Raw genomic sequence first — 22130 nt, forward strand, 5'->3', positions numbered from 1 at the left:
GTTGATAAAGATGGAAGACGATTACAGACTGTGAGGCTTAAACAAACAGGCCTTGCAAGAAAAAATAATGAATGAAAACACAGATGGGGAAAAAAACAAGTTAACCTTTACCATCAGAATGTTTGTACAAGGTGCGGTTCCACTGTGGCAATGCACACAGCCTGACCGAGCCGTTCAATCAGCCTGTGGGACAAACCATTATCGCTGTGTCCCGGGTTGCTGCTGCTGGGTTTTGTTTGTACAAATATATCAATTGAGACCGGTCAAAGCTATGTATGTATGTTGAACTTCTTCCACACCGTACGTAGCCAACCGTGCTAATCGGAAGTGCAGGGGAAGGACAAACTAAACACAAAAAGCAATTTTAGCTATTACACAGTGCGTGACTGTACCGCCACGTCTACACAGGTGAGCGCAGCCGCCGTATGGAACATTCCAGGGCGTGTCTCAAGGTATTTATAACTTAACTGCAGGTGAAGTCAGTTCATTTCCTTGTTCGTCTCCGCTGTATGAGCTGCGCACAGAACAACTCGTCAATTATATTCAACTTCTCACGATATTATAAACACAAAGTATTTTTGTTGAACTATATTCTCTGAGGCACAGTGAAGAACTATTCTGGGTGCATCCTCGGGTCATGGCGAGCGCAGCTCCCGCTGAGAACGTGGACCGTGAGTTGACCTGCTCCATCTGCCTGGACACGTTTGACTGCCCCTCGACGCTGAGCTGCGGCCACTCATTCTGCCTCCAGTGCCTGGATGACGCCTGGAAGAAGGCAGACTCCTACTGCTGCCCGCAGTGCCTCAAGACCTTCCCTCGACGACCCCAGCTGACCAGGAACATGACGATCGCCAACCTCATAGAGCAGCTGCGAGTGACTGATACCATGGCTGCTGCTGCTGGTGGTGTTGTTGTTTTCTGTGACCACTGCCCAGAAGGCAAGACGCTTGCAGTGAAGACCTGCCTCAAGTGTGAGATGTCCTTCTGCATGGAGCATCTCGCGCCTCACCTGGAGAGAGCGAAGTTGAAGGATCACGTCCTGGTTTCACCAGATGTGAACCCTGAAGAACGCAAGTGCAAGAGGCACAAACAGGAGCTCATGTTCTATTGCAAGCAAGACATGAGCCTCGTGTGCACAGTCTGCGCTTTCACTGGAGAACATAGAGGGCATGATGTCGACACGCTGGAGGTGAGGCCCGCATGCCAACAAAGAGAACCACTGAGGTGCAGAAAAAAATATACATTGAGATTATTTGGCAGCTATACATTTCCACATGATAAACCACTTTGATGAGTTATCATTTGTGGCCAGGTCGCTTCTCAAAAATGAATTGATACCTCGGTGGGCTTTGCCTGGTATGATGGGGATGGTTTAGTTGTATATGTATGTTATTGGGTGATTTGTTTACCTTTCTTGTACTTTGCACTACACTCTGGTTTTTGTATAGTTTGTTGTTGTAACGTTCTTACCCACCCCTACTGGACATTTGTGAAAAGAGCTTTATAGCACATCGGATTCCTCCAGTATGAATACATATACTGATTCTGATACCTCTACATGAGCTGATAAAAAAATGTCACCTGTGTATAATAGAAACATATCATACAACAAACATCACCGTGGGTTGATTCTCTGTCCACAGGTCCCTTGCCTATTAGACTTTTTCAGTCAGTCCAGGCTGACTTCCTCACCACGCTTCTGGTGGGCAATTCAGAACTATCTCCTCTGATGACTTCGTCTCTTGCAGGGTAGAGTCGCTGAGGAGATGCGGGCAGTGGAGGAGGACAGGAAAAAGGCGGAGGCGTCTGTGGGACAGATGAAGGCCACTCACAAGGACGTGCAGGTACCACGCGTGGCCTCTGTGGCCCTGTGACCTCCACCCTGAGTGGAGTCTGTGACTCTCCCCTTGAAGATAACTCCGTAGATTCAAGTGAACTCTGGTAGGCTTGAGTCAGTGCGTAATAACTGTGCAGGACATTGCATTATTATAGTTATGGGTGATTGATTTTTTTTAATGCAACGTTTTACACAAAACAAGTGTATCTCTCGTGAGACTTCAAAGCACGTCGCAAGATAACTCGAATGTTTTGCAATGGATCAGATAATATAAAGCAGTATGGAGCAACGATTGTATTGAATTATAAACCAGATATTACGCGAGTGAAGATGACGATAAAATCCGACGTAAATTGGCTGTTGAATGCTAGATTAAACAAAAGAGATGCGGCTGTAAAGAGAGTGCAATGGAATGCCAGAAAACACTTTTGCTCTCATGACACGCAGCTACCTCTAAAGCAGCACAACGTAGAGCCAATTATTATTTTAAACGTTTTAAATTGAATATGCACGAATCAAGATGTATTAGTAATTAGCTCTTATGATGTAATACATTTTAATGATTCAGATAATTATGTAATTGAATCTACTTTTGATATGTCTTCCAATATATTGATATGAGCCTGTTTGCGTTGTCGCATGCATGAGTTTGTTAATTCATTCGTTTCTCAATCCACTTGTCCTGGTGAGGGTCGCGGTGGCAGAATGTTGAGTAGGGCGGTACAGACATCCCTTTCCCTAGTGACAGACTCTAGCACTTTCTGGGGAATTCCCAGGTGTTCCCAGGCCAGCCGAGTGACATAGTCCCGCCAGCGTGTCCTGGGTGGGCCCCGGGGTCATCGCCCAGTGGAACGTTCCCAGGAGAGTTCCAGGAGGAGTCTACCGAGGGGCATCCTTACCAGGTGCCCAAACCACCTCAATTGGCTCCTCTCGATCTGGAGGCTTTCCCAGATTACCAAGCTCCTCACCCGATCAAGGAGAGTGAGCCCGGCAACCCTGCGGAGAAACCTCATTTTGGTTCCTTGTACCCGCGATCTCATCCTTTCGGTCATCACCCAAAGCTCATGAGAATAGGTGAAGGTGGGAACGTAGATTGACCTGTAAAGCAAGAGCTTTGTTCGAGAACTCATCTTCCATTTCACTACCATGGAACGGTACAGTGCCCGCAACACTGCGGATGCCGCACCGATCCACCATACAATCTCCTGCTCCCACTTACCATCACTTGGGATATAAACCCCGAGTTACTTTAACTTCTTCACAAAGGGCAACTATAAAGTCAATCATTGTCTTTCGGCCTATGGTGCGCTGGTACCAAGTACACATATTAGCATCCTCGTGTTCAAAAATGGTGTTTGTTATTGACATTTCGTTACTATCGCAGAATTCCAGTTAAATCCAGTTAAATCTCACAGTTTGGGCTCAGATCAGGGAGGACATTCCCCCTAATCATGCCTCTCCAGGTATCTCCATATTTTCCCACGTGAGCATTGACATCGCCCAGTAAGACAATGGAGTCGGTAGGCGGCACGATCGAGCACTGCTCCCACCATCTACAAGAGGGCCGAAAACTCTGAACTGCTGTTGGTACATATGCACAGACAACAGTCAGAGTTGTCCTTTCTGAGAGCTGATGTCTCATTGAGGTGACCCTCTCATCCACAGGACAAACTCCAACTGAACAGCACCCAGCTGGGATTTCGAATATCCCCACACTCACCCGGGGCCACTCACCAGGAGTTTCTCCAGAATAGGAGAGACCACCCCCGATCGAGAAGTTAGCGTCCATTGCCAATGCTGTGTGTGGAGATGAGACCGACTATATTTAGTCGGTACCTTTCCACCTCCTCCACCAGTGCCGACTCCTTCACCCCCCCCCCCCCCCCCCCAGTGAAGTGACATTCCACGTCCTAATAGCTAGTATCCATTTCTAAGGTTCAGTCCGTCTGAGGCCATCCCACTACCTGCAATACTGGCATCGCACCCGCCCCTCACTTTTCATCCTGCAGATGGTGGGCCCAGAGGACGGCACCATGTAGCCATTTTGGGCAGGGCTCAACCGGGTTATGTGGTCACCTGGCCACCAGGAGCTTCTCGGCGATCACCACCCCCAGGCCTGGCTCCATGGGAGTGTCCTGGTATATCTTGTCTGAGTGAGGTTGTCTGATTTTAGTATTTTTTAACCATTCATAAAGGGATTTTTTTTGGACCATTATTTGTCTGGAACTTCTGCCCAAACCTGTTAACCAAGGAAGATCCTACCAGGAGTACAAGACTCCAGGCGACATAGCACTGAGGGTCATTGGAACACACAAACCCCACCACCACCAATTTGTTACGAGTATCCAAAGTATCCAATGTCATGCAAATGCTGCTGTAAAAGAGGGCATCAAGTCAGCTGGTGATAATAATTCACACAACATCTCCATGTTGTGGAGAATATTAGTAATCCAACCAAAAAAGCAGGTCTCCATCAAATATCAGAGCTAGGAGTGATTTGAAACGATGGAGGGAGGGGAGAGAACCCAGCATATGTTTAGAGGAATGGACATTCCAATAACGTGAGGTAGTTTAATTACAGATCATTTTAGTAAGTTATTAGTCATTAATTTTCTCCATATTTGTGCATAAACTATCTCAGTTGTATTGAAAGATATTTTTTAGTATGTTTTGGGTGGGTACATTTGTTTTAGGAATGCATCTTAGGTAATATAATGGGACCGTATGGAAAATTGTTTCGATTTACAATTTCATGTTTCACTTTATGATGTGTTTATTTCCGCAGAGGAATACAATTTTGCTTTTTATCTTACAAACCATATTATAAATGTGAACGTCCTAGATTCTTAAACAGTTATCGACCAAAATTTCGATTTAAAGTTTTCGTGACTGCAGGGATTCATCTTCTTGGTTCTTTCAAGGCGCTCTTCTTCCCCCTCCAACCCAGCTTAAATATACGCTCCAAGCTTGGTGGTGTTTCATTCTTCACCTGAGGACGGCTGCTTGCGTTGTAGCCGAAACGTTGTGAGAATTATTTTATTATGTTTTATTTTTATTATTTTATTATTTCGCTTCTACGTGACTTTACCGAAAGAACCAAGAAGAGGAGTTATCGACCTGTTCACTGATATGTGAGTGCAGAGACATAATGTGGAGGCAAGGCAAACTAGGTTTGGAGTAGCCAGAAAACAATGTTACTTTGGTATTTATAGCATTGAATATGAAATGATAGTATCCATCGTACACCCTTGCAGGATTGCATGGTCCAGACCAAGGCTAGCATCTCAGGCGAGTTCAACCACATGAGGGCGATGCTGAATGAGGACGAGAGGGCGGCTCTGGATCGCGTGGATGTGAAAGGGCGCGAGCTGCTGTCCCAGATCGAGGAGAACATCGCTCATTACGAGCACGAAATCAGCGAGCTGCAGGCAGCAGCCACGTGCCTACGAACTCTGCAGGAAGAGAGAGACTTGCTCACGTTCCTGCAGGTAAAGTGAGTAGGCATCACCCCACCTGGCCACCATTGACCACTGCTGCCTCCGCAGTGGCGATGTTTACGCACAAAACCAGGTACTCTTTAAGGCTGAGTCGACGTTGGGGAGGTCCAGGACCCATTTAGATAATCGTCATTGGTGTTGGTCGTGAGCAGGAATCGAACTCGTGTCGCCGGGTTGGTAACGCAGTGCGCTTACCATTGCACTACCACTCCCCCCACACTAACTTCTACATGCACGCACATACGATCACGGGCGCATGCATGTGTAATGTAGTAACTCGGCGGGAGACGACTTCACGGGTAGCACACTCTTTTATTTGAACCAACTATATTTACACGGGTGACCAACACCCACTTAGCTACACGGGTGACCAACACCCACTTAGTTACTCGGGTGACCAACACCCACTCAGTTACTCGGGTGGCTAACACCAGCCTAACCCTACACAGTTCTCCTGGCTACACCAACACGGGCTCTTACGCCCCGTAGCCTCTCGGAACACACCCAGCCGGGGTGTCCGTCTCGACTCTGGGTCCCACAGTCCCGACCCACATGGGCGTCGGACCACGGGTCCCACAGTCTCGCCTTCGAGCCACACAGGGCCCCGGTCCCGATAAGGACGGCGGGACTAGGGGTCTCGGGCTCTACTCCTTCAACTCCGTCTTCGATCTTCAACTGGTTAACGACCCCGAGTGCTCTCGCGCATCACCCTTTATACCCCTCCTGCGGACGTCGCTGAGAGCACCTATCCCATTTGACCAATCACCGGGCGCTGGCTACGATCCTCTTTTCCCACCTCGTGTCAGCGCGCCTCACCACCCACGCCGCGCCGCCCGTAATCCCTCACTCCCGGCGCGCGCGTCCACACCACGCCCACATCACGTGCCCAACCCCGCACCCCGTGCCGCCCCGTGATCCATCACTGTCGGCGCACGTCAACACCACCACTACACATGCACAAACACTCACTGCCAGCACGAGGCTGACTCATTACATCTCGCCAAGGATCACTCTACCGAGAAAACATTGTTCCGTGATTAAGTTCGCGTTTTACGTCGAAAACTGCCTGTACATTTAGAAAGGCGGCACATACAAGGTATCACAAAGAACACGATAACGCAACTTGCATTGTCAATAACACATTCCTGCTGAGGGAGCTGGTAGGAACGTTGGCTTGCTCGGTCAATGGCCAGGGTAAAAGGCGGCGTGGTGTATTCCGCAAATATGCCCGACTGTGAGGGCGGGCACAAGCCTTACAGCACACGTGTGTACAGTGCCCTGTGCAGAAATGGGTGGGGAGGGGAGGGTGGGGAGGGTGGGGAGGGGCTGGTCACCCCGTGGTGCCCTTATAAAACTCAACGTTTAACCTACTCACGCCGGCTTGTGCCCGCCCTCACAGTCGGGCATATTTGCTGAATACACCACGCCGCCTTTTACCCTGGCCATTGACCGAGCAAGCCAACGTTCCTACCAGCTCCCTCCGCAGGAATGTGTTTCATGTCCATTACCGACTTTTTGGCCCAAAAATCGTATTAAAGATGGGCCTCTCTGCCGTTTTTGGGCCCAAAATTGTCCCAAAATTGATAAACTATTGACAAAGGTAACGCAATGCTCTGGGTGGATAATTATTTCTAATGTTGGTTTGCAACCACTGCCACTCGATGTCGAGTGCCACGTACGCCTATTGCCCGTGGCAACGGTTTGAGAGGCCACACCTTGCTGATGAGAACCATCGAGTCCAAACGAGTCCACATCTTTGTCTTGATTACTACCAACAACACTGGGATACGCTAATGGCTGAGTGCAGCCCAGCTCATTGTCTCTATCAATCACCGTGTGGTTAATGTGGCTGGAGTTTGTTGTATATGTCGGATTAAGAAATTTTGATGAAAATAATATAAATTTCGATTTAAAGCTTTCGTGACTGCAGGGATTCATCTTCTTGGTTCTTTCGGTAAAGTCACGTAGAAGGGAAGTAATAAAATAATAAAAATAAAACATAATAAAACAATTCTCACGACGTTTCGGCCACAACGCAAGCAGCCATCTTCAGGCGAAGAATGAAACACCCCAAGCTTGGAGCGTACATTTAAGCTGGGTTAGAGGGGGGGGAGGTGGGAAGAAGAGCGCCTAAACAAAATAATTTGCATATCAAGAGGAATTCAGCATATGGAAAATGCGTAGGAGGTGGGCGGGGGGGGTTCCAAATCAATACTATGCCCGTGCATTATGCAGGATTAGCAGCATCAAAGGGGGGGGGGGGGGGGGGGGAGAGCATTAACAAAGGAAAGGAATGTTAATAGTATGTAGCTGTAGTTACTAAACAACCACGTAAAAAACGACAGTGTAAACTGCATGACAAACTAAAGTATAAACTACATAGCATCATCAGTAAACTTACTATACTCTACAATAAGCTGAGTTACTAACAGTAAGTAATACATGAAAAATTCTACGTTGTAAAAAAATTATATAATATGCTTCCATCTAAACTTTATTCTCTTACATCACACGGGTCTATACCGTACTATATACTTCCATAGGCAAAACCAACATTAAATTACATACTGTATTGCTATAAACCACCCTATACCTTATACATTTTTAATATAACACTATGTATTATTCTACCCACCCTAATGTGTATCAAAATGGTTTATTACGTCCTTCCAGTGATTGCTAAGCCAGAATCCATCTTCTCGGTTAAAATTGTCTCTGTGTTTGTAAATGTGGATCGCCTCATGTACGAATCTCTCATGATAGCCAGATGGCTTGCAGAGAACCTCTGTCTTGGAGAAGTCAATGTCATGTGAGCCCACTGAGTTGTAACAGTGATCTGCCACGGCTGAGGTGTTTGTCCTACCGTGTTTCAGGTCAGCTTTATGTTCACGGATGCGGTCCGAGACATGTCGTTTGGTTTCCCCAATGTAACTGCTACCACAGAGGCAACTTAGTTTGTAGACACCAGGGTACTGTATGTCTGGAACCACATCTTTTACAGACGGTACCAGATCACGGATTTTATGTACTGTGTTGAATCGGACCTGGATCTTGTGTTTAATCAGGATTTTGGAGATCTTTTTTGTGACCCCAGCAATGTAGGGTAAGGTGATGGTCTTGAAAGGCTCCTCAACAGGATCCTTCTTGGTGGTTGGAGTGATGGCTTTGCGGATTGTGTAGTCGGAGTAACCATTAGCCTTAAGAGCTTGGCGTACGTGTTTGAGTTCACTGGAAATGTGTTCATGGTCGGAGATGCATTGGGCTCTATGATATAGAGTCTTGATGAGGGAATTCTTCTGGGATGGATGGTGGTGGGAATCCGGTTTTAGATAAGCATCCGTGTGGGTGGCTTTCCTGTAGACAGAGTGGCTCATTGAACCATCAGGTCTCCTTTTGATTAGGACATCCAAAAAGGGTAGCTTGCCATCATTTTCGACTTCCATGGTGAATCTGATGGCTGGGTGTATGGAATTGATATGGTCGAGAAATTGGTCTAGAGCAGGCCGGCCATGTGGTTCAATGAGCCACTCTGTCTACAGGAAAGCCACCCACACGGATGCTTATCTAAAACCGGATTCCTACCACCATCCATCCCAGAAGAATTCCCTCATCAAGACTCTATATCATAGAGCCCAATGCATCTCCGACCATGAACACATTTCCAGTGAACTCAAACACGTACGCCAAGCTCTTAAGGCTAATGGTTACTCCGACTACACAATCCGCAAAGCCATCACTCCAACCACCAAGAAGGATCCTGTTGAGGAGCCTTTCAAGACCATCACCTTACCCTACATTGCTGGGGTCACAAAAAAGATCTCCAAAATCCTGATTAAACACAAGATCCAGGTCCGATTCAACACAGTACATAAAATCCGTGATCTGGTACCGTCTGTAAAAGATGTGGTTCCAGACATACAGTACCCTGGTGTCTACAAACTAAGTTGCCTCTGTGGTAGCAGTTACATTGGGGAAACCAAACGACATGTCTCGGACCGCATCCGTGAACATAAAGCTGACCTGAAACACGGTAGGACAAACACCTCAGCCGTGGCAGATCACTGTTACAACTCAGTGGGCTCACATGACATTGACTTCTCCAAGACAGAGGTTCTCTGCAAGCCATCTGGCTATCATGAGAGATTCGTACATGAGGCGATCCACATTTACAAACACAGAGACAATTTTAACCGAGAAGATGGATTCTGGCTTAGCAATCACTGGAAGGACGTAATAAACCATTTTGATACACATTAGGGTGGGTAGAATAATACATAGTGTTATATTAAAAATGTATAAGGTATAGGGTGGTTTATAGCAATACAGTATGTAATTTAATGTTGGTTTTGCCTATGGAAGTATATAGTACGGTATAGACCCGTGTGATGTAAGAGAATAAAGTTTAGATGGAAGCATATTATATAATTTTTTTACAACGTAGAATTTTTCATGTATTACTTACTGTTAGTAACTCAGCTTATTGTAGAGTATAGTAAGTTTACTGATGATGCTATGTAGTTTATACTTTAGTTTGTCATGCAGTTTACACTGTCGTTTTTTACGTGGTTGTTTAGTAACTACAGCTACATACTATTAACATTCCTTTCCTTTGTTAATGCTCCCCCCCTCCCCCCCCCCCCCCTTTGATGCTGCTAATCCTGCATAATGCACGGGCATAGTATTGATTTGGAACCCCCCCCGCCCACCTCCTACGCATTTTCCATATGCTGAATTCCTCTTGATATGCAAATTATTTTGTTTAGGCGCTCTTCTTCCCACCTCCCCCCCCTCTAACCCAGCTTAAATGTACGCTCCAAGCTTGGGGTGTTTCATTCTTCGCCTGAAGATGGCTGCTTGCGTTGTGGCCGAAACGTCGTGAGAATTGTTTTATTATGTTTTATTTTTATTATTTTATTACTTCCCTTCTACGTGACTTTACCGAAAGAACCAAGAAAAGGAAAATAATATAAATTAATAAAAATTGGAAAAATGCGTAAATCGCGGAAATTATGCTAATGTGTGTAATTGTAAGCATAAATTATGATAATCACGGAGATAATCGTATTAATTTATGCGAATGCTTGCGATTATGTTAATGTGTGCAGTTATGATAATTAGGCCTAGCTTCGTTATCCAGAGTTGTATCAATCAGGATAAAACGATTATCTTTGATTAAACATTTATTGATTATCTTAGTTTGTTGATGTTATGTTAGGTCTCCAAATTCATATCTCAACGCAGGATACAGTTCTTATAAATAAGAGTTTTGCATGGACTTGGAAAAAAACACTCAACCACTTGTGTTAAGCAATTTTAATTCTAAACAAAATATGACACTCTAAAATGCGACTCTCATGTTCGGAGTTATCCACGGTACCATCGGGGAGATTTCTCTCAGTGAGTAACACTCTTAACCATCAAGGTGTGCGTTGTTTAACTTTTGCAACCGCACATCTCATTAATTCCACCGCGTACCGAGCACATCCGGCGACAGGCAGAGTTTTAAAACAGGCATGCAACGATATTCATATCAAGGGCAATTAAAGCACTTATTATACCCCAAAGGCGAAGCATACGTCAATGGATTCGTCGGCAAGATTAGATTTGTTAACGAAATGTTTGAGACAATGGTGGGTGAGTGCGCGTGTTTGTGGGAGAGCGTATTCTGGCTCTGCTTTAATTAATTCTTAAGCAAAACTCTATGACAAAGGAACAGGTTTGACACGATATTCTCTCTCTGTAAACGTGTAGATTCGTAATGAGGATTTCAAGAGTTTCAGTTTGCATCGACGAATCTATTGGTCGTTTATGCGATAAGAGACGACGAAAAAATAAAACGCCTAATACTCCTATAACCGACGGATTCTTAATCACTCGATGGCCACGATTCCTCACGGCCAGCTGGTGTTCAAACTTTATAATTAGTCTTCTGATGATTATCTAGGGTCGGTCCTATTGTGTGGGAGAGGTGGATTGTCTCTTAGATAAATTCTTGCATGAGCCCTGGGGATGTAGATGTGTGCGTGTATGTGCTTCCTTGGGTTTGTGAGTGGGGGAGGTGATACGAACGGCTCGGAGTTTTCCTCTCGCACGTGCGGGGTTGCAGCCGCTACTTTCTCCGCTGGGAGATGAGCGGCGTTGGCCCGCTTCTGTTCGTGGAGAGGCTTGCTCGCTGGGTGGTGCCCGGTTGGGCTTGGCGGCGCTTCGGCGCTGGCACTCGTACTCTGTAGCTCTGACGGCGCGGCGGCTCGTTCACTTGTGCGCTGGCAGGCTGGCACCTGTGCTCGGGCACTCCCTCTCTCCACTGCTGGATGACGAGTCGGTTCTCAGCGGTGCTGGTCGATGTGTGTGTGTATTAAACACACGGCGCATTCGATGGCGCTCTCCTCTTCCTCACGGGCGGCCGATCAGGCTCTTTCCACTGCTCCGTTCTCTCTGCTTTGCTCGCTTGGTCGATGCTTGGCGATTTCTGCCCTTTTCTACAGGTTGATTGCTTGTTGTCGCTCTGGCGATGAACTATGCTCTCGATCGTTGCTGGGTTTACGTTGGGTGTCCTCGTTGGCTCGAGAATGATAACTGGAATCTCCGTCAGTTTCACTCGCACCTCGGCGGCTCGGTGTAGCGATTCTTCTCAGGTGGTGCAGACCTCGGCTTGTCATTGGACATCGCTACTCAGCGAGCATCGCCATTCGAGGTGATGAGAGAGCTCCTCCATTCGAGGTGATGAGCTGAGCCCCGGTGATGAGCTGAGCTCCAATGAGCTCCGACGATCTTCGATGGTCTTCGATGGTGTGATTTGAGATGATCGTGTCTCGGTATTTATCGGGAAAATTCACTCTGTTTTTCGAGTTGTTTCAAAGGGCCGGAACCATATAATTTTTTTCGTTTGTGTGTGTGGACACAGCTGCATCCGTGTGTGTCCGTGTGTGTGCGATTTATTGGAGGAATAAAGTTCTTCAAGCGAAGCAGCTGTCCGTAATAATTAACCTGGAAAGAGGGGGGGATCTTCCTCGCGAAACGGCGTCACAGATGAGTCATCAGACTAAAACCAGGCTGACGATTCGCGTTCGCACCGAGAATTACATAATCATAATCAACGTTTTTGGGTTTAGATTATGAATAATATTGGTCGCGAAAGCCTACGCGTTAAACGAGTTATATAATCCCTTCCCTCGCTCTGGGCGTTATCCTTTGTCTCACACAGCTTTAAGTTGTTCGTTTTCGGTTTGGAAGTTAAAATGAGACTCACTTTACTGCTTATAGTATTATTGTAATTTGATTTTAAGTGATTCAAGGTATGTTGTAGCCGTGTTCACGGTATTTCCATCGTGGTTTGATTTCTTTATGGGGAGATGTTATCTGCTTGTGTGTGCAAATCTTGCTATCCGTGCTGCGGGAAGACAAAGGCGGTCGGGGCTCCCTCTCCACAGAGCACACTGTAATCCTGCACCCCGGCTTGTGCGTGTGTCTTTAATTAGAGTGAGGATCAATAATGTTCCCCCATTTTGTCGCTAAGTTTCGGATTTTCGTTATTAGGGGGAACATGAAAAGTTAATCAAAGCGAGGCCTGTGTCCTCTTTTATGGGGGGGGGGGGTATGCGTGTGTGTTTCCTTTTATGACTGATTCTTCCGATGGAGGGGGGTATGCGTGTGTGTGTTCTTTATTCTTATTGAGACATCTGTTGAATTTCTTTTCTCAACCTGTTCCTTTGTCGATGGACACAGATTCCCAACTTGCAATAAAACCTTTTATGAGGGCCATTTCCCTGCTTTGGTGTGCTCGCTGCGCCGTCCCGATGTTTGGGGAAGACAAAGACGGTTGTGAGGCCCCCTTCCTATGGAGTATGTTACATATTGGTTAGGTATGGCATACTGATTTCGCCTTTAACTCTTCTAGGAGATCCTTGGTCTAATTTCATACTTATTATTTGGTTTGTGTTTATTCAAGATTTGTGACTTAGCCTGTTATTACCACGTATTTCATAGGGTTTCACTAATCTTCGTTCCACTGCCGGTATTGTGGGTTCTCTGGCTGTTTGTTCTTGAGTTATTATTTTTATCTCATATCCCGGGGCTAGGGAATTTGTTTTGGCTTAGGAGCGACCCTGACTGCCATAATTTTTATTTGATGCTTCGGTCAGGTCGCGTAGAAAATTATTAAAGGTAAATAATATCAGTATTGAATTAACAAATGAGGTCTCACGACCCCCTGGTGCAGACTGTAGTCTGGTTTTCAATTGGAGTGAGGATGGGGATAGATAATGTTTGCTTAATCTTCGTGGCTAAGTTGGTAACTTTGTTTGCTTAATATGGCTCAAAACCCATCTGTTTGCTTTCCCTGTTGCCAATTTTTGAACTTTTAACCGTTACAACAAAAATAATGCCTGTTGTGTGGGGGCCTTTTGAAGTGTGGGTATTGTTTTAACCCCATTTGCGATTCCCCCCCCCCCTCTCTCTGTGTGTATACGGAGAGGGTTTATGACTATTTATGGTTCATCTCCTGCCCTCTGGCCTTTTGTTGATAGCGTGTCTGAGCAGCTGCTCGCGGAGGTGGGGAAATGGGTGTTTGCGCTTCCGAGTGACTATGTGAACCAAAAAAAAATTATTGGCCGAATTATTCTTAATATTAATTTTTGGAAAAAGGGGCATACACACAACAAGTTGAACTGACTCGCGCCCCCTGTGTCTGACTCCTGCAGGTTCACCTGAAGGAGACAAACCGGTATGGTTTCATGAACTCACACAGATTCACACACTGGGTGACTTTGTGTGTGGGACATGATGCTGTGTGTGATGATGCTGTGTGTAATGATGCTGTCTGTGAAGATAATGCTGTGATGATGCTGTGAGTGATGATGCTGCGTGTGATAATGTTTTGTGTTATGATGCTGTATGGAGTGTATGTGATGATGCTGTGTGATTATTCTTTTTGATTATGCTGTGTGCGATGATGCTATGTGTGATGATGATGCTGTGTGATGATGCTTTGTAGGACACTGGCTGTGTGTGATGATGATGCTGCGTTTGATTATGCTGTGTAGGACACTGACTGTGTGTGGTGATGCTGCATGTGATGATGATATGTGCGATGATGCTCTGTGATGATGCTGTGTGATGATTGCTGTGCGTCATTATGCTGTGTAAGTCAAGGGCTGTGTGAGTCACTGCTGGTTGTGGTGTCAGGAGAGACGCTCAGAAGGAAGCTCCACACTCATCTCCCAGCATAGAAGACATTGCCACGATAAGCGCACAGCAGGGAGCTCGGATGAAACTGCTGCCGTTCATGTGTGAGTAACACGGACTCTTGCCACGTGTGCATGTATGTTATTGCATATGTAATGGTGGCTGTGTGTATGTCGCGATGAAATGGAGTGTGTGGAAAGGGGTCGTCTAGCAGTTAGCATGCTGTGCTACAAATCCAGCCACTGGAGTTCGAATTCTGCTCACGGCCAACACCAGTGATAATTATCTGAACAGGTCCTGGACCTAGGTAGACTCAGCCGTAAATACATGGTCGGCTATGTGCGGTGCAAAAGAGGTTAAACATACAAACAAATTAGTATCTGGTGCAGTGTGTAGACATAGACACGAGAGATCCAAAAGCAGTCGGGCGTGGTACTGGCCACCCACCCCTCATGTGCCATGCTGGTCTTCATAGGTGCTCGCTAACAGCATTTGCCCCAACAGTCTGTTAAATATATACGGGGATATCTTTGCCTTTGTAATGGTCTATGTGTAGTGCTGAACTTTACGCGGACAACTTCTTCCTTTTCTGTCGTCACTTTATTTTATCCAACACAGCACATTTCGCCACCATTCTCCAGCGCGTTCTCCGCCCACTCGCCATGATCTGCCGGCCTCGCTCGCCCCGTTCCTCCCTCTCTCTCCGTCTCTCCCGACTCCCCTCTCTGCTTTTCCGTCTCACTCCGACTGTCGCTCTCTCTCGGCTTCTTCGTCTCACTCTGACTATCTCTCTCGTTCGGCTTCTTCGTCTCCACTGCTACTCTATGCTTCCTCTTCTACTCCACTGCTACTCTACGCTTCTTCTTCTACTCCACTGCTACCCTACACTTCTTCTTCTACTCCACTGCTACCCTACGCTTCTTCTTCTTCTGCTCCGACCAACTCCCTCCAGCTCCCATCACAACTTCCCATCTCACTCTCACTCTCCCGTATTTATACCGTCCCTATTAATTTCCAATTAATTAGTTGGCGTCCCCCCTAATGCCCCCTGTCCCCATTCCCAGACTTAGTGGCGCCACCCTGACCCTGACAACAAAAACCGGCCAATCACTGCCCTGCATCCATAATTGCCTAACGGGTCTTCTCTGTCTCCTCCGTTGTCCCCCAGCAACACCAGCCTGTCCTGGTACGACCCCACTGTTCCCAGCCCACACGTGTTTACAATTACCCCCCTTGGCGCGCGTTAAACCACTACATATGTATGCATGTATCTTTAACTTCTTTCACACTGTACGTAGCCAACCATGTTAATCGGAGGTGTATGGGTGTATGGATGAGCGAGAGTGAATGTTCAATGAAGATGGGGTGGTCTGTGCACTGAGCTACAAACATGGTCACCTACACGTGATTCACGGCCATGGCTGGATTCAGAACCAATGTTGGACCTCTCCTAGATCGACTCAGCCTGAATGAGTACCTAGTACATCTGGCAAACATCAGCACTGTGGGCACAAAGGCAGCCTGCGGGAATTGTATGATTCAATGATGAAGGCTATGGCTTTAAAACGAGATCAAGGTAATTATAGGAATCTTATGGATGATTGTTAATACCCAAGGATTATACATCTAGACCAAGACACATTTGAGATTATTAGGCTTCATATTAACAGACTGATGCTCAGATAGTCAAACTAAGGCACTTTAAGAATTCTTAGGTTCCCCAGTTAATGACTGAGGATCACAGAGCCAGACTAAGGCATAACCTTGGTTAATCTTGTAACGCACTGCACGTGCAAATATCAACATTACGAATGTAATGTATTTGTAACGGGTTCCGGAGACACTTGTAGAGGTAACTTCTTTTTTTATTACAATACAACACTCCAACAGTCCTGATACTCTGTTACAGCCTAGGTACACAGCCTAGGTACACAGCCTAGATACTCTACTCTGGCTACGCTCTGGAACTCGCCCTCACAAGGTCGTAGAGTCGGGAGTTCCAGAGTCCCACCACTCGCTCTCACAACATCCCAGGGTCTTCAGATGGCTGGTCGTGGGTCTTGGGTCTTGAGCTACGACTGACCCTGATCGTCCAGGGAGCTCCCCTTTTATGCCCAGTCCCCAACGAGGGGTGGGGCCGTGTGCGCCCCCAGATATCCCACAGAGCACACACAGCCCCCCCCTTTGGCGGCGCCAAGGGGATTAAAAGTGCCTGGGAACCCAACGCCTGACGCCAAGAGGCTTAAGCGCCTGGCCCACCCAGGGTCCCAGAGCCCCCAGCAGCCCCTCCCTTCTTATGTCACTACATTTTCATTGGACAATACTATATAGCACAACCACGAGTGTATTTCACTATTACATGAGCTCCATTGATATTACATGTTTGTATTAACCAGTGAGGATGCTGTTGGACAAAGTAAACATTGTAGCAGATTAATCTATGACTATAAGTCTTCTCTGTGATCGATGTCATCATCAGACTAGAGCCAGACTACATCACCGTTGTCATGCATAGGGTTCATTGTTAATGCTGTAGGCTCATATCCAGACTAAGGCAGCCTAATGAGTCTCAATATTCATTAATGATGCTTGAGGCTACTATATCCCTACTAAGGCACCTTAAGAATTATTGGGGTCAAGGTTAATACCCGAGGCTCACAAAGCCAGACTGGGCTATCACTGTGGCTGACCATGTGTATCACTGTACATTCATACAGATACAAAGTCACGTAATAATAAAAATTAAACATAATAAAATAAATATTTAATTTTATTATGTTTTATTTTTATTATTTTATTATTTCCATTCTCCGTGACTTTACCGAAAGAACCAAGAAGATGAATCCCTGCAGTCACGAAAGCTTTAAATCGAAAGATGCATTACTATTGCCTAGGATGCTGTTGCTATGCTGACTCTGTGAGTGTTTTACACAGAGACGCTATGGCTGAGATTCTGAGGATTCATTATTAGTACTTGAGGCAGCGTGATACAGATTCAGACACAGTTAGGATTCTTAGGGTTCAGTGTTAATGTGTAAAGCTCTTAGAATCAAAGGCACCTTGAGAATTATTTGTGAATATTCAGAGGTTTATCAGACAGCCAGCCAGCCAAGGGCTTTCACCCTGGTTGACCGTGTAAATCACTAAATAGTGACGACACTACACTATCACACACACACACACACGAGTGTACATCACTACGCTATCACACACACACACGAGTGTTCATCACTACACTATCACACACACGAGTGTTCATCACTACACTATCACACACACACACGAGTGTACATCATTACACTATCACACACACACACGAGTGTACATCACCACACTATCACACACACGACTGTACATCACTACACTATCACACACACACACAAGTATACATCACTACACTATCACACACACACATACGAGTGTACATCACTACACTATCACACACACACGAATGTATATCACTGCACTATCACACACACACGAGTGTACATCGCTACACTATCACACACACGAGTGTACATCACTACATTATCACACACACCAGTGTACATCACTACATTATCACACACACACCAGTGTACATCACTATACTATCACACACACACACAGTGTACATCACTACACTATCACACACACGAGTGTACATCACTACACTATCACACACACACACGAGTGTACATCGCTACACTATCACACACACGAGTGTACATCACTACATTATCACACACACCAGTGTACATCACTACATTATCACACACACACCAGTGTACATCACTATACTATCACACACACACACAGTGTACATCACTACACTATCACACACACGAGTGTACATCACTACACTATCACACACACACACGAGTGTACATCACTACACTATCACACACACACACGAGTGTACATCACTACACTATCACACACACACACACGAGTGTACATCAAATATCCCCCGCGACCCGCACGGTGTAGGGAGGCCCTCATCCAGCAGTGGATTGACAAAGTGCCCGCGACATGTCATCACACCGATAGCTACGCATTACAACGTTGTATTATGAATTGCTCTATTGTAGTGTGCGTGCGTGTTAGTGCATGAGTGCTCTTGTTATTGTTGTTCTGTTGTTACACGGCTACTGTGATTATCGTTACTGCAGACGGACGCTCACCGACTGTGGACCCAAACTCGGCCTACAACAACCTCCAGATTTCCTTGGACCTCAGGACGGTGACGTGCACCGCTGTCTCCCAGGGTCGCCCCGATCACCCACACCGCTTTAATGGCTGTACACAAGCCCTGTGCTCCGAGAGCTTCTCGTCGGGTCAGCACTACTGGGAGGTGGACGTGGGGGGTGTGGCGGGGGGCTGTCGGGTTGGAGTCGCGTACGGGACCATCGCACGGAAAGGGAGTGGTAAAGCGTGCCAGCTGGGAGAGAACGACTCATCCTGGGTTTTACGTATACATAACAACAGCTGCTCAGTGATTCATGGTGGTGTCTGGACCTCAGTGTCGGTGAGGGATCCTCCCCGGAGAGTCGGGTGTCACCTGCACTGGGAGGCGGGGCTGCTGTCGTTTTACCGCGCCGACTCAATGGAGCTGCTGCATTCCGTCCACCACTCGTTCAGTAAACCGCTCTACCCCGCACTGTGGGTGGGTGATGTTGGTAACTCGGTGAGGATTCTGGATCTGAGTCGTGCGTCCTGAGAGCACGGAGTGTGAGCAGCGCAGAGAAACGGGCACAACGCACAGACTCACGCACACAAAGACACAGATCCCCCGTGCAGCCTTAACAGGCTGTCGGGGCAAGTGCTGTCAGCGAGCACCTATTAAGGCCGGCACGACACTCGAGGGGGTAGGTGGCCAACACCACGCCCGGCCGCCCTTGTCTCCCCAGGGGTGATGTTTACACACCGTACCAGGAACTCATTTTTCAGGCTGTGTCGACCAAGGGGAGGCCCATGACCTGTTCACCAACACCAGAGACGATTATCGGAATCGGTCCAGGCTCTCCCCTAGGTCGACTCAGCCTCAAATGAGTACCTGCTGCGATGTGCAAACATTGCCACTGGGGAGACAAAAGCGGGTCGTGAGTGGTGCTGGTCACCGACCCCCTCGTTTGCCACAGTGTCGGACTTCATAGGTGCTACTAGCAAACAGCTTTTGCCCCAACAGTTTTGTAAGGCTACTTGGGTGATAATTTTCTTTGGGTTAGTAGGTTGGTGTATATGCCTTTGTCTGTGTGTGTGTGTCTTTGTTATTGTGTCTGTGTCTTTGTGCTTGTGTGTGTGTGTCTTTGTGTGTATTTTTTTTGGTGCTTGCCACCCACCCCTCGTGTGCGAGAGTGACAGCCTTTGCAGGCTCTGCTACTTGCTACTAACAGCCCTTTTCCCAACAGTCTGTTAAGACTACACAGACACACACACAAATAAACACACACACACTCACACACATACAAACACACAGACACACAAACAGATATACACATGTACATACATACACACACATACATACACTCACAAATACACTCACAAACAGATACATACACACAGATACACACACAGATACAAAGACAAATATCCCCCGTATAGCCTTAACAGACTGTATGGGTAAGTGCTGTTAGTGAGCATCAATAAAGGCCGGCACGGCACACGAGGAGGTGGGTGGCCAACACCACGCCTGGCCGCCTTTGTCTCCCCAGTGGCGATGTTTACACACCGCACCAGGTACTCATTTGAGGCTGAGTCGACCTAGGGGAGGCCCATGACCGGTTTACAAACAACATTGATAGCGATTATATGAATCGGCCTTGGCTCTCCCCTAGGTCGACTCAGCCTCAAATTACTACCTGGTGCGATGAGTAAACATTACCCCTGGGGATACAAAGGCGGGTCTCTCCCAGCCTGGCCTTCATAGGTTAAAACTCACTAACAGCACTTAACTCAACAGTATTTTAAAGTTATACGGGGGAACCTTGTCTTCGGGGAAGTGGGTTGGTTTGTATGCCTTTGTGTGTGCATTTGTCTTTATTGTGTTTGTGTCTTTGTTACTGTGTCTGTGCGTATCTTTGTCTTTGTGTATTTCTGGGCGTGGTGCTGCCTACCCACTCCCTCGTGTGTCACAGTGCCGGCCTTCATAGGTGCTACTCGCTACTAACAGCACTTGCCCCAACAGTCTGTTAAGGCTACCCTGGGTATCATTGTCTTTAGTGTATAGAGAGCCATGTGCGTAGTGTGGGGTTGAGCGGTGGTGCAGTGGTTCGCGCACTGGTGGGGGAGGGCGGGGGGAGCCAAGCTTCTCTCTGACGTCATCGTCCCTCGCACCGCGCGCCGCGTGGCGCTCAACGCCGAGAGGACGGAGCTCCACCACGGGCATGCTGGGAACACGCGTCACGTGACGCTGCGGGGTGACGCGCACCATCCCCCTCGCGGTCACTCGCTCGTTGGGCGATAAACCCGGGGTGGGAATGGGATGGCATTACTAGGGGGGGGACTACTCGTGGTGTGTGCTGAGCGTCACTGGGCTAAAACATTTTTGTTTTAACCAGGGGTCGAGGGACTCCTCCACCCACCCAAGTAGTATTATTTTACAGGGCATTGACAGAGAGAAGCCATTTTTAAACCTAGTAGGAGGGCTTTCGCCACCATTATTTTTCGTAATAAAGGTTTGTTTTGTTTAACAATTTAATTATCTTTGGCCCTCTAGCCACAACATTCGATTCATGGGATAACGCCTTCCTCTGCTGACAAAAATTGGAACTCTCTTTTGACTTTGAAGTCTGTTACTAAAGCCTGATATATATCTAGAGTGAAGATCTACCTTACACTACACCACGACTAATATTTTTTGAACACGCATTAATAACACAGCGACACTGTGTTATTACAGGGATAGAGACAACGCAAACTCCAAATATACAGCAGCTTTCAGAGTCGTAATCCAACCCACGACCTCCTGCATACCAGGCGAGAGAGTTTACATCTCCGAGCCACCGCAGCGCCCCTCATTAACGTGAGACACCAATCCGGTGTGAACCCAACCTCGAGTCTGAGGCTGTTTAGCAACGCGTAGATGATTTGAGACGCATTGATTATATCGTACCAGTTGTATAATTGTGTGAACGCGAATCGCATTGTGCTCTGGGCTGGGGGTGAGATTTCTGTTTGCTTCATTGCTGGCATGCGTTTGACTTTTTTTTCTTTTTTCATTTTTGTGACCCAGGTCACTCTTGTCAATGAGACTCATCCTGATCTCCTGAGTTCTCACCTCGTTAAATTTAAATTCAACTCGACTCGATCATCAGCATCAGCAGAAGTATCATCAGCAGAAAAAATAGTAACAGGAGCAACAGCATCAACAGCAGTACCTCCATCATTATCTTAATCAGCATCAGGAGTAGAACTAGCATCAATAATGATAGAATCATTATCAGCAGTAACAGAATCATCAACAGCAGCAGCATCATTATCATCACTCCGTGCAACCGAGACTCATCCTGGTTTCTTGAGTTCTCTCTCACCTGGTTAAACAAATCGACTTCAACACGTAGGCTTTCGCGACCAATATTATCAATGATAAAGGTTTATTGGGTTAGATCGCGTAAATTTACATAGACCTGATT

The 22130-nt window shown here is 46.8% G+C and overlaps 1 protein-coding gene across 1 annotated transcript; it reads left to right on the forward strand.

Moving 5' to 3' along the window:
* The first annotated feature begins 637 nt into the window (after positions 1-637).
* Positions 638-19255, forward strand: LOC144947498 (E3 ubiquitin/ISG15 ligase TRIM25-like). Its single transcript, XM_078876722.1, has 6 exons — positions 638-1224; positions 1754-1844; positions 5092-5325; positions 14034-14056; positions 14518-14621; positions 18669-19255. The coding sequence occupies exons 1-6, from the start codon at positions 638-640 to the stop codon at positions 19214-19216; spliced, it is 1587 nt and encodes a 528-aa protein (XP_078732848.1). The 3' UTR covers positions 19217-19255.
* The last annotated feature ends 2875 nt before the right edge of the window (positions 19256-22130 follow it).

The sequence above is a fragment of the Lampetra fluviatilis genome, chromosome 45 (assembly GCF_964198595.1).
Source record: "Lampetra fluviatilis chromosome 45, kcLamFluv1.1, whole genome shotgun sequence".
In the NCBI taxonomy this organism is placed as follows: Eukaryota; Metazoa; Chordata; class Hyperoartia; order Petromyzontiformes; family Petromyzontidae; genus Lampetra; species Lampetra fluviatilis.